This window comes from Bos indicus x Bos taurus, chromosome 1 (assembly GCF_003369695.1).
Source record: "Bos indicus x Bos taurus breed Angus x Brahman F1 hybrid chromosome 1, Bos_hybrid_MaternalHap_v2.0, whole genome shotgun sequence".
In the NCBI taxonomy this organism is placed as follows: Eukaryota; Metazoa; Chordata; class Mammalia; order Artiodactyla; family Bovidae; genus Bos; species Bos indicus x Bos taurus.
In genome coordinates this window covers 33,835,442-33,854,949 of record NC_040076.1, presented here as the reverse complement: position 1 = coordinate 33,854,949, position 19,508 = coordinate 33,835,442, and the positions used below count along the sequence as shown (strand labels likewise).

At 36.6% G+C, this 19,508-nt stretch overlaps 1 protein-coding gene across 4 annotated transcripts in view; it reads right to left on the bottom strand.

The window, feature by feature from the left end:
• Positions 1 to 19,508, bottom strand: part of CADM2 (cell adhesion molecule 2) — a 1,273,609-nt gene that overhangs the window by 8,013 nt on the left and 1,246,088 nt on the right. For all 4 annotated transcript variants that reach the window (XM_027551660.1, XM_027551751.1, XM_027551574.1 and 1 more), the window contains one exon: positions 420 to 545. In XM_027551660.1, the coding sequence (XP_027407461.1) occupies positions 420 to 545 (126 nt within the window). The remainder of the gene's footprint in view (positions 1 to 419; positions 546 to 19,508) is intronic.

Sequence of the window (19,508 nt, the reverse complement as noted above, 5' to 3'; positions counted from 1 at the left end):
TTTTCTACCTAACCCATTGCAAAAAAATCACATATTTTCCTTATTAATATGGCCACATATGTGTCCATAAACTTACAAACAGGAACATTACCAAATGATTAATATTAGAGTTGAATTTCAGTCCTAGAGATATACTACAAACTCGCTCCCATATTTCTTTTTTTTTTTTCTTGAACCAATGATTCACTCTGTGACTTCTGGCTATTGGCTAAGTATTATTTTGCTAATCCAATCCAACTTTAATGTTGAGTAAAATAATTAAGAATTATCTGAAATAATTTAGTATTCAGATCTCTCAATTTCAACCCTCATCACACACACACACACACACACACACAGAAAGAATAATATTTCATGATGAAGCTAGTCTTTAGAATTTTTTTGTGAAATTTAAGAATGTCTTATTATGTATAACCTACCTTTATGTCTTGCCAGATATCGTCCAAGCAAAAATATAGAACACAGAGTGACAAATACAACTACAGCCACGATTCCTCCTATAAGAGCATGATCAGGGCCAGTCTGGCCAGCCAGAGCATTGGGATCTTGAAAAAAGAGAAAAAAATATTGTTTTAGTTCATGTGATTTTAGACATAGAGTACATATCTGCATTAGAATGAGTTGTTTTGGAAAGTAGCACATTAAAATAAAGTTTTTTTAACATGTATTACACCAATCATCTAGTCAACAGATATTGGGCATATAAAATTTGACACATAAATTACCATTGCCACTGAGTTTACATTTTAAGGGAGAGACAGTAAACAAATATACATATATGATTTTGTTTAGTTATATGCCTTTTCTTTCTCCTCTTCTCCACCTGAAAGTATGTGTATTTTTAAATGTGACAAACACAACTATATAATTTAAAAATACAGTTATGCATAGGAAAGGCTGGGATTAGAGATTATAACAATTATACAAATATACAAATATTATACAAAATATACAAATATTATTATTTTATACAAATACATCGTACAAATATCATTTAAAGCTGAGGAAACTGATGAACTCTCTAAGGGAGAGAGTCTAGATAGAGAGGAGAAAAAGTCTGAAAATTGAGACCTGAAAAGTTCCCATATTTAAAGTCTGACAGAAGTTGCTTCCAGCAGAGAAGATTGAGAAGGAGAGAAAAGTGGGGTAGGAAGAGATCCTGGCGAGCAAACAATAATTGATTAAAGGAAAGATCATTTTTTAAGGCGAGGGGGGTGTTACAAACTCTGTTGTATTATCGATTGAAGGAGGAAGATGAATACTCAACATTGAGGATTAAATGTCTGTTGCACTTGTAGCTTTAAGGGCAGTGGTTGGAAAGATTAGATTCTGATATACTTTTACGTTCTGCTTTTGTTAAGATATTAAAGGAGAGAGCTGAGCCTAGTAGAGGATGGCCAGTTTTCGAGCAGAAATAAAAAGATCAAAGGAAGCTCAGATGTGAGTACTTAAAAGTTTGGAAAATCCACTATTTATAAAAGTTGCATAATAAGAGATAAAACTAAATGAAGTTTTGAGCAACAAAATATACTAAGGCTCAGCTCTGTGGCAAAGGTCAGATTGAGTATACTGCCTACCATCCAGGGTCCTTTGTGTGCATAGCTTCAGGAGAGCTGCGTACAGTCTACAATCTACAAAAGAGTTTCAGAGGGAGACAGGAAACAAATAAATTAGGTCTGGCAATTCTGCTTCCAAAAAGTCTTGAAATATGGTTATAGGTACAGGAATCTGACAAATAGATTAGGAGTCTACTTTGTTTTTAATGGAACTACTGTGCCAAAGAAGCATGTACCTAGTTAGAAAACAAATAAAAAGAAAAAAAAGTCTGATTATTGAAACATCAAAAACTTCTAGACTACCAAACGTGGTGAAAACAAGAAGTGGCCTATAAGACCTGTGTAGTACCCATGAGAGCATATGACCAAACATCCACTTCCAGTGTGGCCACAGAGCATGACTGACAAGGCTGAACCTCCTGTAAGATAGACTTGGAGGCAGGCAAAAAATAAAATTAAATTAAAAAAAAAAAAAGAATGATCAGAAGAGAAGCTAGTTTCTTTAGGGACTATAACTGTTGCCAACACAAAGGGAACTTTTCATGCCAGTCTGAAATATTTTCATAATTATTATGGATCAGTGACTACTCGGTGTTTCCCATTATTCCTCTTCTTCCAAAAGAGAGCATTTATATTAAGGAGGGCTTTTCCTGGAGCTTTTCTGGTAGCTCAGCTGGTAAGGAATCCGCCTGCAATGCAAGAGACCCCGGTTTGATCCCTGTGTTGGAAAGTTCCCCTGGAGGAGGGCGTGGCAACCCACTCCAGTATTCTTGGCTGGAGAATCCCCATGGACAGAGGAGCCTGGTGGGGCTACAGTCCATGGGGTTGCAGAGTCGGACACAACTGAGCAACTAAGCACAGCACAGGGTTTTTCCTGACTCTCTTCTATCACTGTATTTTTTACATGGGGTGGAAAAGAGCATTGAAACTTGTGTTTTGGTTCATTTTTCCTTGAGCTAATGCATCTGGAGATGATGAAGATAATTATGCATATTTGAGGACCTTGGTCATTGAGTTGGGTACACTAGTTTGATGGGACTCTGGGTTATCTCTTTGGATGGGGTAGGGCAATGGTTTATGTGACAAAAAGAAGGTAAAAAATATTTGGTGATCAGAAGGATATTATGGGCAGATATTTCTAGCTGATAACAAATTTGCGTCCTTTATTTTTCAGTGCACAGAGCTAGACATTTACCAGCTTCACTGGCAGTTGCATGTGGAACCATACGATTTGTGTTCTAGATAGGTGAAAGAAGGCCCAGCTAATAAAAGTCTCCCACATGTAACCATCCAGAGTGATAGCAGGAGGTATGAGTTGAAATTAAGAGAACCACAAGAATAAGTCAGGCCATAGGTCACTGAATCTCCACCTGGAAGAAAATTGTTGCCCAACTAATAACACGGGGATCATCAGACTGCTTGAGGGGAAAAAGAAAAGCTTTATTTTCAAACACTGAATACTGAAAAAAGTAAAATTGTCACAGCAGCTATTGTTAATTTAGCTTTCTATTATACACAGGAGCAAAAAATAAATCTGCCATGCCTCTGAATACCCTATTCCTAGCTTAGATATATCAGAATCAGTTTCAAATTCCACCTCCTGTTCAAGTTCCCAAATACAGTTCAGTTCAGTTGCTCAGTCGTGTCCTATTCTTGGTGACCCCATGAACCGCAGCACGCCAGGCCTCTCTGTCCATCACCAACTCCCAGAGTCCACCCAAACCCATGTCCATCCAGTCAATGATGCCATCCAACCATCTCATCATCTGTCATCCCCTTTTCCTCCTGTCCTCAATCTTTCCCAGCACCAGGGTCTTTTCTAATGAGTCAGCTCTTCGCATGAGGTCGCCAAATTATTGGAGTTTCAGCTTCAACATCAGTCCTTCCAATGAACACCCAGGACTGGTCTCCTTTAGGATGGACTGGTTGGATCTCCTTGCAGTCCAAGGGACTCTCAAGAGTCTTCTCCAATAGTACAGTTCAAAAGCATCAATTTTTCAGTGTTAAGCTCTCTTTATAGTCCAAATCTCACATGACCACTGGAAAAACCATAGCCTTGACTAGATGGACCTTTGTTGGCAAAGTAATGTCTCTGCTTTTGAATATGCTGTCTAGGTTGTTCGTAACTTTCCTTCCAAGGAGTAAGTGTCTTCTAATTTTATGGCTGCAATCACCACTTGCAGTGATTTTGGAGCCCAGAAAAATAAAGTCAGCCACTGTTTCCACTGTTTCCCCATCTATCTGCCATGAAGTGATGGGACTGGATGCCATGATCTTAGTTTTCTGAATGTTGAGCTTTAAACCAACTTTTTCACTCTCCTCTTTCACTTTCATCAAGAGGCTCTGTAGTTCTTCTTCACTTTCTGCCATAAGGGTGGTGTCATCTGCATATAAGTAGTCATAAATTATGTCCGTTTTATTTGCTGAATATCTCTCAGAACTGAGCACCTTTTTGGGAGCTGAGAAATCACTCTTGCTAGTGCATCTGTACCTGTCTTCTTTCCTGAAGGTAAGTTCTGAGAAGTGGTATTGCTGGATCACAGAATGTAAACATTTTAAAAGAATTTTGATAAACACTGCCAAATTACATTGCAGAAAAATTGTATAAATTCATCCTCCACCAACGCCACATGAATTCCCATATAGTATTAACAGCAGATACTCAAGGAGGTGCAGTGGTTAAGAATCTGCCATCAATGCAGAATACGCAAGACATGTGGGTTCAATCCCTGGGTTGGGAAGATCTCTTGGAGAAGCGAATGTCAACCCACTCCAGTATTTTTGTCTGGACAATCCGATGGATAGAGGAGCCTGGTGGGCTACACAGTTCATGGGGTCACAAAGAGTCAGACACAACTGAGCACACACATACTATAATTAAAGAAAAAATTGTCTAATATAATATTGAAGTGTTAAGTACTTAGTATTATAAGCTAATATAAATGTGCCTAAATATATATATATATATATATATATATATATATATATATATATATATATATCTCCCACATTACTGCATTAATTTTGTACTATTTTTGAAATCTATATTCCATTCAAAATTTCTGTTTTAATGGCTCTCTCCACAAAAAAGATGAACCTTTTAAGCAGCTTATTTTTATATACCTTCATTTTATGGTCTTTTCATCCATAGATACATCTTACAATTTTATGTAATCAAATCTACCAAAGTTTTGTATTATAAGGTCTGACTTGTGGATCCTGATTTGAAATGCTTTTGTCATGATAATATTATACACATAAGAATTGCTGTTATCATCTAACACTTTTATTATTTTATTTTAATCTATCTAAAATGTATTTTGGTCTGTGATTTGAGGCTGAAGCATACAATATGACTTTAATTCTTCTGTGACAGACAGTTGTATCCCACACGATTTCTTTCATCAATATTTTTGTCACTTACCATAAACTAAATGTCTACCTATTTTATGTGTTTCTGCATATTCTTGTCTATCTTATGTGAGGAATCTATATATGCAATCCTATGCTAATACTGTAGTTTTTTAAAAATCATTTTGCTGTCCTGGAGAAGAAGTCTCAGGTCAGAATATTTTTGCAAGGAACAAAAATACAAGAGATTGCTTATTGGAATTGTACTGATTTACAGGTAGATTTCTTTTATATGGCCTTCCCTGGTAACTCAATTGGTAAAGAATCTGCCTGCTATGCAGGAGACCCAGGTTCACTCCTTAGGTCAAGAAGATCCCCTGGAGGAGGAAATGCCAACCCACTCCAATATTCTTGCCTGGGAACTCTCATGGACAGAGGAGCCTGGTGGGCTACAGTCCATGAAGTCGCAAAGAGTTGGACACGACTGAGAAACTAACATTTTCACTTTCACTTTCCTTTTTCCTTTTATATAGTGCATTTTCCAGATTCATGGTAATTCTTCAAGTCTTTAGTAGTGTCTTTTAGTAAATTGTATAGTTTTCTGATACAGAACCTACATATTTCTGTTAATGTTATTTCTCATTAACAATAATGTTTTCAGTATTTTGAAAGATTTTAATATTTTTAAATGTTACTACTTTTTAATTAAACTCAAGCCTTCTTTTTATTCCATTCATGGTTTTGTACTCTATTTTCTAAAGCATTATATCTAGCATTTGTAAAGATTATATTTTTAATTTTTATTTCCTCACCATCAAACTTACGTAGTTTTAAACATTATTTTTCTACTGATCTAGTTAGTACTTTGTAAACAATAATGACAATTACATTCTGATTCTGATGATCTCAGAAATGCATCAAAAATTTAAATAGACGAGCTGCAATCCTCCTTTTGACATTGTTTACTCTCTGTATTTATGTCAATATCTAGAGTTACTTTTACAGTTTCCATTGATCTAAAATTAGATTAAAAAAGATATTCATATCATCAACTCTTCATCATATAAACCACACATCTTGTCAAAAGAAAATTTCATGATGACAGCATCTTTGATTCTTGAATATCTGAGAATTATTATATTGTCAATAACACTGAACTGGCTAAAGATTCCCTGGTTTTTAACCCTTTGAATGAATAATAATGAAAAAGAAATTGTCAGTATTTTGACAATTTGTTTTGACTCCCTTTTGTACTAAATAACTCTGAAATCATTTGCATTTGTCTTGCTTCCTTCTCCTCCAAGATAAATCTGAAATTAAGTGACCTGCATTTTTCACATTATTGCTGTTGCAATATTTGGGTTTTGCTCCATTATATTTGGATGTTTTAGCTGAATATATTTTGTGGTTTATCTCTAGTCAGAATTTTGCTTTGCTTGCAAACACACCTTTTTATTAAAATCAGTTAAGACCATTTGCTTTTGACTTATGAATTTTTTTCTACTCTATTTTTGATTAACAACTGTTTTTTCCATTTCCTTTCTTGGAAAATTGAATTACACACTGGTAGAAACTCCAGCAATGCCAAAGAATGCTCAAACTACCACACAATTGCACTCATCTCACATACTAATAAAGTAATCCTCAAAATTCGACAAGCCAGGCTTCAGCAATACATGAACCATGAACTTCCAGATGTTCAAAATGGTTTTAGTAAAAGCAGAGGAACCAGAGATCAAATTGCCAACATCCACTGGATCATGGAAAAAGGAAGAGAGTTCCAGAAAAATATCTATTTCTGCTTTATTGACTATGCCAAAGCCTTTGACTCTGTGGATCACAATAAACTATGGGAAATTCTGAAAGAGATGGGCATACCAGACCAGCTGACCTGCCTCTTGAGAAACCTATATGGAGGTCAGGAAGCAGCAGTTAGAACTGGACATGGAACAACAGACTGGTTCCAAATAGGAAAAGGAGTACATCAAGGATATATATTGTCACGCTTCTTATTTAACTTCTATGCAGAGTACATCATGAGAAATGCTGGGCTGGAAGAAGCACAAGCTGGAATCAAGATTGCCAGGAGAAATATCAATAACCTCAGATATGCAGATGATACCACCCTTATGGCAGAAAGTGAAGAGGAACTACAGAGCCTCTTGATGAAAGTGAAAGTGGAGAGTGAAAAAGTTGACTTAAAGTTCAACATTCAGAAAACGAAGATCATGGCATCTGGTCCCATCACTTCATGGGAAATAGATGGGGAACCAGTGTCAGACTTTATATTTCTGGGCTCCAAAATCACTGCAGATGGTGACTGCAGCCATGAAATTAAAAGACGCTTACTCTTTGGAAGGAAAGTTATGAGCAACCTAGATCAGATCAGATCAGATCAGTCGCTCAGTCGTGTCCGACTCTTTGCGACCCCATGAATCGCAGCACGCCAGGCCTTCCTGTCCATCACCAACTCCGGGAGTTTACCCAGACTCACGTCCATCGAGTCAGTGATGCCATCCAGCCATCTCATCCTCTGTCGTCCCCTTATCCTCTTGCCCCCAGTCCCTCCCAGCATCAAAGTCTTTTCCAATGAGTCAACTCTTCCCATGAGGTGGCCAAAGTACTGGAGTTTCAGCTTTAGCATCATTCCTTCCAAAGAAATCTCAGGGCTGATCTCCTTCAGAATGGACTGGTTGGATCTCCTTGCAGTCCAAGCGACTCTCAAGAGTCTTCTCCAACACCACAGTTCAAAAGCATCAATTCTTTGGCGCTCAGCCTTCTTCAGGGTCCAACTCTCACATCCATATATGACCACAGGAAAAACCATAGCCTTGACTAGATGAACCTTTGTTGGCAAAGTAATGTCTCTGCTTTTGAATATGCTATCTATGTTGGTCATAACTTTCCTTCCAAGGAGTAAGCATCTTTTAATTTCATGGCCGCTGTCACCATCCGTAGTGATTTTGGAGCCCAGAAAACTAAAGTCTGACACTGTTTCGACTGTTTCCCTGTCTATTTCCCATGAAGTGATGGGACCAGATGCCGTGATCTTCGTTTTCTGAATGTTGAGGTTTAAGTCAACTTTTTCACTCTCCACTTTCACTTTCATCAGGAGGCTTTTTAGTTGCTCTTCACTTTCTGCCATAAGGGTGGTGTCATCTGCATATTTGAGGTTATTGATATTTCTCCCAGCAATCTTGATTCCAGCTTGTGTTTCTTCCAGTCCAGTGTTTCTCATGATGTACTCTGAATATAAGTTAAATAAACAGGGTGACAATATACAGCCTTGACGAACTCCTTTTCCTATTTGGAACCAGTCTGTTGTTCCATGTCCAGTTCTAACTGCTGCTTCCTGACCTGCATACAAATTTCTCAAGAGGCAGATCAGGTGGTCTGGTATTCCCATCTCTTTCAGATTTTTCCACAGTTTATTGTGATCCACACAGTCAAAGGCTTTGGCATAGTCAATAAAGCAGAAATAGATGTTTTTCTGGAACTCTCTTGCTTTTTCCATGATCCAGCAGATGTTGGCAATTTGATCTCTGGTTCCTCTGCCTTGTCTAAAACCAGCTTGAACATCAGGAAGTTCACGGTTCACATACTGCTGAAGCCTGGCTTGGAGAATTTTGAGCATTACTTTACTAGCGTGTGAGATGAGTGCAATTGTGCGGTAGTTTGAGCATTCTTTGGCATTGCCTTTCTTTGGGATTGGAATGAAAACTGACCTTTTCCAGTCCTGTTGCCACTGCTGAGTTTTCCAAATTTGCTGGCATATTGAGTGCAGCACTTTCACAGCATCATCTTTCAGGATTTGGAATAGCTCCACTGGAATTCCATCACCTCCACTAGCTTTGTTCGTAGTGATGCTTTCTAAGGCCCACTTGATTTCACATTCCAGGATGTCTGGCTCTAGGTGAGTGATCACACCATGGTGATTATCTGGGTCATGAAGATCTTTTTTGTACAGTTCTTCTGTGTATTCTTGCCATCTCTTCTTAATATCTTCTGCTTCTGTTAGGTCCATACCATTTCTGTCCTTTATCGAGCCAATCTTTGCATGAAATGTTCCTTTTGTATCTGTGATTTTCTTGAAGAGATCCCTAGTCTTTCCCATTCTGTACCAACCTAGATAGCATATTCAAAAGCAGAGACATTACTTTGCCAACCAAGGTTCATCTAGTCAAGGCTATGGTTTTTCCTGTGGTCATGTATGGATTGAGAGTTGGACTGTGATGAAGGCTGAGTGCTGAAGAATTGATGCTTTTGAACTCTGGTGTTGGAGAAGACTCTTGAGAGTCGCTTGGACTGCAAGGAGATCCAACCAGTCCATTCTGAAGGAGATCAGCCCTGAGATTTCTTTGGAAGGAATGATGCTGAAGCTGAAACTCCAGTACTTTGGCCACCTCATGCGAAGAGTTGACTCATTAGAAAAGACCCTGATGCTGGGAGGGTTTGGGGGCAGGAGGAGAAGCGGACGACAGAGGATGAGATGGCTGGATGGCATCACCGACTCGATGGACATGAGTTTGGTAAACTCCAGGAGTTGGTGAGGCCTGGCATGCTGCAATTCATGGGGTTGTAAAGAGTTGGAGACAACTGAACTGAGAAACTCCACATTTTATGTTGCATGTATTTCTTTCTCTCTTTCCTAGTTTAAAAATCATTTTACTAATTTTATGTTTTGCTTCATCATGTTTTCCAGGCTTATTATCTGTTAGATGATTTTACTTTCTATCACAATTTTTCCTTATTTCTTCCTAAAGGATTTTGTTATTGACTGACTTTGGTTTAACTACACCATCTATTTAATATCACTCTGTTCTTACTTAGTAAATATTTTAACCAGTTTTATATGATTGACAAGAAAAAGTGATAGTTTGACAATATTTTCCTCGTTTTATATAATAATTCTATTTAAATATCTGGGAAAATGATTTTCTTGGTGAGCATGTATTATTTCTCTTATTGCACTCATTTTTCATGGGATGCAGATTGAATTTTATCTGTTTACACATCATTGCATTTTCTTTTATTATTTTCACTCTTAATATTGACATGTTCAGAAGAGGGATTCTCTTTCCTGAGGCTGGTGTTTATTCCTTCTCAGTTTTAATGCTGTGGACCACTGCAGCTACAAAAGAGATTTTTGTAAGTGATAGATGAATCATATGACATCTGTAGTGAATGGTTTGAAGAAAGAGCCTTGAAATGTAGATCACTCTTGGTGAAAGATTTCATTGATTTTCTACACTTTTTGTTAAAATCTTCACTTTCATTGTAAAGTTTCAGATAACACGTAACCCATCACCCCTTTTTTATACAATTTATACAAAGAAAACTTGATAGATTAGAATTCATTTTAGGTCAATTAAAATTTATTATGTTCATTATAAAATATTTTCACATGCATTTATATAAATAGAAATAAGGCAGAAATCCTAATATTTATATATATTTGACCCTAAAGTGTTCTGCATATATTTTTATAATCTGTAAAAGAAAGATTTCAACCTTTAGCCTTCATCTCATAAACAAAATAAGTCAATATATAGTCCTAGGATTTTTAAGATTTCAAAGCTAGTATAGTTATAGAGACTGCTACTTTGCATGTCTACTTGTAAATGGAGTTTTCAAGCTAACACTTTTGGTTATGCTCTTTATTTTTCCCCCATAACTGTTAGAACTCAAAGTCTATCCTTAATTTCTATTTTTAGCAACTGAAACAAGTGATTGAGATTGAGGCCCAGATAAATATCACTTGAACAAAGCAGAGATAATATATAACATAAATGGCTAAGTCTCAGTGGGGATCTCTCATACATCCTTTCTCTCATCCCTCTCCTACTGTCATAGCAATAAAAAGATGAAGTATAACCTTCTGAAGTTTCTGTATAGGTTGCAGAGTCTGTATTATTATTCAGATAAAAATATCCTGTGTCTTTAAAGACCATTATTCATCATCAAGCATTGACCTTAAGACTTGCTGGAGTTAGCCTGTTAACATGGGAGTCAGTAATTTCCAGTAGATTTGGCAATATATTGGAAATCTTTTCTACTTGAGACAATGAACAGAACGTGAATATTGTGGAATTAAAACTTTCTGAGGAGTAAATCCTTGGTGGTCCAGTGGTTAAGACTTCATGCTTCCACTGCAGGGGGTACTGGTTTGATCCTTGGTTGGGAACTAAATCCCACAAGCTGCTCAGTAGAACCAAAAAAAAAAAAAAACCCAAAACAAACAAAAACTTTTTGAGCATAAAATCTTTCAGTTAGGGTTACTGGACTTTCAATAGAGGATTCCATAGAGAAAATCATATTAAATAACAATATTGTGATTAGTAATTTCTGACATTTAGAAGAGTAGAAAATAACCTTAAAGTATAGTTTTATTTGACAATCGTAATATGGAGAAGTACTAATGTGGGGATTCCCAGGTAGCTCTAGTGGTAAAGAACCCATCTGCCTACGCAGGAGACTTAAGAGATGCTGGTTTGATCCTCAGGTTGAGCAGATTCCTTGGAGGAGGGCTTGGTAACCCACTCAAGTATTCTTGCCCAAAGTATCCCATGGACAGAAGAGCCTTGCAGGGTACAGTCCACGGCGTCACAAAGAACAGGACACAACTGAAGTGACTTAGCATACACAGCATGCACTGAATTATTTAATTATATCTCTAAAATCATTGCTGGGGTTTTCTACCATCATGCGTCTAGTCTGTCATGTTTTATTCCCATAAATAAGAAGTAAAAACACTAAAGAAAGAATACCTAAGTTTCCAAGGTCAAGCAAGGAGAAATTAAAAACACTGAACATTTTTTAATTCAACTATTAGGATTATTTTACAAAACATATTTTATTATACATGATTTTTCATTTTAAAAAATGGTAATGAAATGAAACTTTTATGTAAATATTTTAAAACTAGGTTCTGAAATCATTTTTAAAAGAAAACGATCATCCTTATATAGTAAAATAAATATTTTCAAAGCCAAACTTGGATTATCAGTTATAATTTTTTAAGCTGATAAATCTTTAAGGACATACACTATAACAAGCACGTTAAGTCATTTTTTTACTAAAATGTAATAAAAACTAACTACAAAATTGTTTAAATGTCAGAGTGCAGGAGTGGTATTTAATTAAATATTGAAAAATAAGGTTGGAAAAGCTAGAATGACCAGAAAAGGATAAATTAGTGAGGAGAAGCAAATGCCTCTTATGCAAAAGTCACAAATCTAGTTTCCTAGTAACAACCACCACAGCCATGGAATGTCAAGACTTAAACAAAAGCAGAGTAGAATAAATTTAAACAAAATATAATACTGGAATATATTATAAGAGTCACTTGAACAATACAGCCACTTCAGCTCATTTCAGTCACTCAGTCGTGTCCAACTCTTTGCGACCCCATGGACTGCAGTACATCAGGCTTCCCTGTCCTTCATCATCTCCTGGAGCTTGCTCAAATTCATGCCCATCAAGTCGGTGATGCTATCCAACCATCTCATCCTCTGTTGTTCACTTCTCCTCTTGCCTTCAGTCTTTCCCAGCATAAGGGTCTTTTCCAAAGAGTCAGTTCTTCCCACGAAGTGGCCAAAATATTGGAAATTCAGCTTCAGTATCAGTCCTTCCAATGAGTATTCAGGACTGATTTCCTTTATTTTTTTTTTTCTCTCTAATTTTATTTTATTTTTAAACTTTACATAATTGTATTAGTTTTGCCAAATATCAAAATGAATCCGCCACAGGTATACATGTGTTCCCCATCCCGAACCCTCCTCCCTCCTCCCTCCCCTTTAGAATTTAGTGGTTGGATCTCCTTGCAGTCCAGGAACTCTCAAGAGTCTTCTCCAACACCACAGTTCAAAAGCATCAATTCTTTGGCTCTTAGCTTTCTTTATGGTCCAACTCTCACATATATCTCACAATATAAACCACTTTTGTTGATATTTTATGTTTGTTTTGGAGTTTATGTGTGCTTGATCACTCAGTCATGTCCTACTTTTGTTGACTCCATGGACTATAGCCCACCAGGCTCCTCTGTCCATGGGATATCCCAGGCAAGAACACTGGAGTAGGTTGCCATTTCCTCCTCTAGGGGATCTTCCAGGCACAGGGATCAAACTAACATCTGCATCTCCTGCATTGGCAGTCAGATTCTTTACCACTGAGCCACCTGGGAAACCCTAAATAGACATGTGTGTGTATATATATTATATATACACACACATGTATATACATATTTATAAATTTATAAATATATCTCTGGTATTTTGTTACAGCCTGCACTAATACAGAAATATAGTATGCTGTTTTTCATGTATTAGCTCAGTTGAATTATGTGAAAGTTTAAGGTGATGGAAAATAGATTTGGGGAATTCTGGAAATATATATTCATCCCCAGTCAATGGCCTACAGACAAGTAGAACACCTGAGACTGCACAGATCAGTTCCTTTATGTGACCTACAAGTAATTCAGTTTTTGCATTGTATTAGGTGCCTCAGTGAGTTACATTACAAACCTTTCCCTCTCTCTGCTCACACACCAGTTTCATAGTGGTTAAGATGCAGTGAGTGATGTCAAGAATATCAGATGAAATCAGAATTGGGGTGACACTCTGTTGTACTATGTTGTACACAAATAGAAAGAAAGTGGTAAATGAAACAGAGAAGTCAGTGAAATTTTTTCAAGTAGAAGATATTACTCACAAAATTCTGGACTTACAAATCATTTACACCAAAACTCAGAGAACTTTCTACTATCATGTTGACTCTGGGCAATTTTCTTAACCTCATCATTAGATTGTGAATACTTCTTATTTTCTAGGATTGTCAAAGACTAGAAAATATATATATATATATATATATATATATATATATATATATATATATATATGCTAGCTTTCATGAAAGGCTTAGAAGGATATCTGAAACATTGTAATATAAGCACTATCTAAATTCTAGTTAAATGAGGGAGAAGAAGTTGGAAAGTATAAACTTCTGTGTAGAAAACTACATGTTTCTTTTTTTGGTTTTTAAAAAGATTCTATTAGGACTTTGACTCTATGCAGTAATGGTGAAGCATTCTAAGCGTCTGAATGTTTGAAACATGGGGGGGATAGGAATAGTAGAATATTTAACATGAAAGCATGGGATAAAATGAATCTTATGGGAGTCTGACAAGGGATGATTAAATGAGAGAATAATTTATTGAATATTTAATCTGTGTCAGGTTCTGTATTGAAAATGGCTTATATTATCCAATACATGTAAAATGTTGACTTTGAGACTCACAGTAATTGTTAATATAAAGATTGATAAACTCTGGAACAGTTTGCGTAAGCAAGTTTTAGGATTAAATTTTGAAGGGTTTTTTGAAATTATTATGAAAATTAGTTTTTAAGATGTGTCAGATGACTCCTATTTTGCGAATAAGAGTTTGTTGAGGTAATTTTTCCAGGCATTGTATATTTTCACATAATTTAATTCTCTTTTCTTCTGTCATTAAGAGGAATTCAATGCCCAACATGCTAAATGACCTTCCTGCTGCTGCTAGTTCTTCATTCAGTGAGACATTCTTCTTTCCCTTTGGGTATGTGAAGTCCAAACAACAGTGAGCAGTCTCTATGCCAATCAGCCATGAATTACTTCACTCAGAAGCTTTTTATCTTGAATTAATTCACTTGCTTTAGTTTTATCTTCCCCAAAAGATATAAGGCTTCTTGAAGATAAAAGTTGGGTCTTACAAAAGCAAAGAGGAACTGAAGAGACCCTTGATGAGGGTGAAAGAGGAGAGTGAAAAAGCTGGCTTAAAACTCAGCATTTCAAAAAACCAAGATTAGGGCATCCAGTCCCATCACTTCATGGCTAATAGATAGAGAAAAAAATAGAAACAATGACAGACTTTATTTTACTGGGCTCCAAAATCACTGCAGATGGTGCCTGCAGCCATGAAATTAAAAGACACTTGCTCCATGGAAGAAAGCTATGACAAATCTAGACAGCAGATTAAAAAGCAGAGACATAACTTTGCTGACAAAGCTCTGCATAGTCAAAGCTATGCTTTTTCCAGTAGTCATGTATGGATGTGAGAATTGGACCATAAAGAAAGCTAAGCAACAAAGAATTGATGCTTTTGAATTGTGGAGTTGGAGAAGATTCTTGAGAGTCCCTTGGATAGCAAAGAGATCAAACCAGTCAATCCTAAAGGAAATCAACCCTGAATATTCATTGGAAGGACTAATGCTGAAGCTCCAATCCTTTGGCCACCTAATGTGAAGAACCAACTCCCTGGAAAATACCCTGATGTTGCGAAAGATTGATGGCAGGAAGATGAGATGACAGAGGATGAGATGGTTAGATGGCTTCATCAACTCAAGGACATGAGTTTAAGCAAACTCTAGGAGATAGTGAAGAACAGGGAAGACTGGCTTGCTGTAGCCCATGGGGTCACAAAGAGTTGGACACACCTGAGTGACTGAACAACAACAACAACATTCACAATACAGCTGGAACAGCACTTTTACACAGTTCTTGAAACCAAGCAAATTGAGTGAAGAGTGGATAATATTCAATATTTACACTGAATTCCAGAGAAAACTGAGATCTTTAGATACCAGTTTGCTCTGCTGACCAATAGATGGCCACTCTCATGGTATTAAATTATTTGTTTAAATATTATCTAAATATTTTAGAGATTAGTGCTTAGCAATAATAACCAATCTAGATTTGTACCTAGATACAAATCTAGATAATTTGGATATAGATTGGATAATTTGATTCTAACATAAACTAGAATATTGTCATGCACTTAAGATTTTACTTTCCCCACTTTAAATAAAATAGTAATGCTTCAGAAAGAGGGTCACTATAGTAAAACATTAAAAATAGTTATACATAATTTATGAAGAAAAAAATATACTGTCCTTTGGCAGTATATGACATTGGGAAATTCTTTGGCAAAAAATAAATCACCATATTCACTCAAAGTTCATCTATTATTTTTAAATTTTATGTATAGTTACTGTTTCTGACAGAAACACTTAAGACAAAACTCTGAAGGTTATAAAACATGAAAATATATTGTTCTTTGTGTGTATAGTGATTTATACACACTTTTTTTTTAAAACTGTAAACAATGTGTACTCAGACTCTAAATTCAAGAGTTCTAAATTAATGCTACATCATACAACAGGTTTTCAATAATAAGGGAAAAAAAAAATCCCAGCAAACCCAACACTTAGCCTTTCATCTCATAAAAGTTTATTGTGCTATAAATTTCTTTGCATACAAAGCTCATAAACAACAAATGCCATCACATGTTTCTATGTATTGGTAGCCCAAAGACTTCCTCATCAGAAAATTTTGACCATAATTATAAAGTCACTGTTTTGTTTGTTTGCTTCATTTTGAATTTGGTGTTTCAAGGTTGTTTAGCTTAGAGATATAATTGATTTATAAGATATTTATAAGACCAGAAACTATAAAACTCCTAGAGGAGAACATAGGCAAAACACTCTCCGACATACATCACAGCAGGATCCTCTATGACCCACCTCCCAGAATATTGGAAATAAAAGCAAAAATAAACAAATGGGACCTAATTAAACTTCAAAGCTTCTGCACAACAAAGGAAACTATAAGCAAGGTGAAAAGACAGCCTTCAGAATGGGAGAAAATAATAGCAAATGTAGCAACAGACAACTAATCTCAAAAATATACAAGCAACTCCTACAGCTCAACTCCAGAAAAATAAATGACCCAATCAAAAAATGGGCCAAAGAACTAAATAGACATTTCTCCAAAGAAGACATACAGATGGCTAACAAACACATGAAAAGATGCTCAACATCACTCATTATCAGAGAAATGCAAATCAAGACCACTATGAGGTACCATTTCATGCCAGTCAGAATGGCTGCGATCCAAAAGTCTACAAGCAATAAATGCTGGAGAGGGTGTGGAGAAAAGGGAACCATCTTACACTGTTGGTGGGAATGCAAACTAGTACAGCCACTATGGAGAACAGTGTGGAGATTCCTTAAAAAACTGGAAATAGAACTGCCTTATGATCCAGCAATCCCACTGCTGGGCATACACACTGAGGAAACCAGAAGGGAAAGAGACACGTGTACCCCAATGTTCATCGCAGCACTGTTTATAATAGCCAGGACATGGAAGCAACCTAGATGTCCATCAGCAGATGAGTGGATAAGAAAGCTGTGGTACATATACACAATGGAGTATTACTCAGCCATTAAAAAGAATACATTTGAATCAGTTCTAATGAGATGGATGAAACTGGAACCTATTATACAGAGTGAAGTAAGCCAGAAGGAAAAACACCAGTACAGTATACTAACGCATATATATGGAATTTAGAAAGATGGTAACAATAACCCTGTGTACGAGACAGCAAAAGAGACACTGATGTATAGAACAGTCTTATGGACTCTGTGGGAGAGGGAGAGGGTGGGATGATTTGGGAGAATGGCATTGAAATATGTATTAAAAAAAAAAAAAAAGCTTTATGTTTTCAAAGAGGTGTTGCACAATTGATATATTTAGTTTTGGAGAATGTCCACTAAATATAGTACACAACAATATGTGAAATATGTGGATTTTCTCCACAGTGGATGTGCTATTCAGGAGGCAGGTTGGTACTTAGTGGTTTGTATTGATTGGTAATTACAGATTCAACTAATAGTGAACCTGAATAAAAGACTTTTGGAAGTCAAAAAAAAAAAGATATTTCAGCAAGTGAAATGTGACTGTCAGAGGTAAAGAAGTGAGGTGTTGTTATATCCTAGAGTAATTTCACACATTAAGAAATAGATTTCCTCTTCTGAGGGTTACCCCCTCAAGATTCAGTCCTCATTCGTTATGACTTACAGGTTTCCCAATTACATAACAACTGATTTTATTAGCTGCTATTTATAAATAGTTAATAGTGTGCTAGGCCCGAACAAAATATCTACTTGAGTAAAATACTTCATCTATACTTGAATTAAAAATTTAAGCAGAAATTTTCTCCATATGCGATAATATTTTTGGATAAAAGGTTCTAGCATAATTCTCTTTACTTCGCCAGTCTTTTTTCTCAGGTGAACCCAAGATAGTATTTCCTTGACTACATTGAAAGAGGAACATTCTCAACTGTAAAGAATTTTAAAGATCCAGAGAGGACTCTCAATCAACAGAGTAATATAGCTAGTAGGACCAGGGCCCTTCACAAAATGTTTCACTTCTTTTAGCACTGACATACAAAAGGGGAGAGAACTTGCCAGAAGGAGTGAGAATATATGGAGGTGAAGGAAAGGAATGGTTTTCAAGTTTATGCAAGTGATCAAAGTGGGAACAACGTAAGTTTTGAGGTACACGTGGAGTTATTTGCTGCTTGTAAAAGTCTGCTATATTATCCATTAGGCATGTGATACAGAGTATAACTTATCTTAATAAGACAATAATTTCTCTTTAACATCAAAAAAGATCTGAAATAGTATCAGACTCAGAACCATAAGTTTGACCTTCTAAGAGTTTCAGTTTTTACATTTATAAGTATATATACCTGCTCTGCCTTTCTCAAAGAGTCACTAATAAAATCAGCTAACATGAAACCTGTACATATAAGTCACGCCTAATAAGTGGGTAGCTCAGTTCAGTTCAGTTACTCAGTCGTGTCCAATTCTTTGCGACCCCACGAATCGCAGCAGGCCAGGCCTCCCTGTCCATCACCAATACCGGAGTTCACTCAACTCATGTCCATCGAGTCAGTGATGCCATCCAGCCATCTTATCCTCTGTTGTCCCCTTCTCCTCCTGTCTCCAATCCCTCCCAGCATCAGGGTCTTTTCCAATGAGTCAACTCTTCGCATGAGGTGGCCAAAGTACTGGAGTTTCAGCTTTAGCATCAGTCCTTCCAATGAACCCCCAGGACTCATCTCCTTTAGGATGGACAGGTTGGATCTCCTTGTAGTCCAAGGGACTCTCAAGAGCCTTCTCCAGAACCACAGTTCGAAAGCATCAATTCTTCGGTGCTCAGCTTTCTTCACAGTCCAACTCTCACATCCATACATGACCACTGGAAAAACCATAGCCGTGACTACACGGGCTTTTGTTGGCAAAGTAATGTCTCTGCTTTTTAATGTCTCTGCTATCTAGGTTGGTCATAACTTTCCTTCCAAGGAGTAAGCGTCTTTTAATTTCATGGCTGCAATCACCATCTGCAGTGATTTTGGAGCCCAAAAAAATAAAGCCTGACATTGTTTCTACTGTTTCCCCATCTATTTCCCATGAAGTGATGGGACCAGATGCCATGATCTTATTTTTCTGAATGTTGAGTTTTAAGCCAACTTTTCCACTCTCCTCTTTTACTTTCATCAAGAGGGTTTTTAGTTCCTCTTCACTTTCTGCCATAAGGGTGGTGTAATCTGCATATCTGAGGTTATTGATATTATTGATTCCAGCTTGTGCTTCCTCCAGCCCAGCATTTCTCATGATGTACTCTGCATATAAGTTAAATAAGCAGGGTGACAATATACAGCCTTGACGGACTCCTTTTTCTATTTGGAACCAGTCTGTTGTTCCATGTCCAGTTATAACT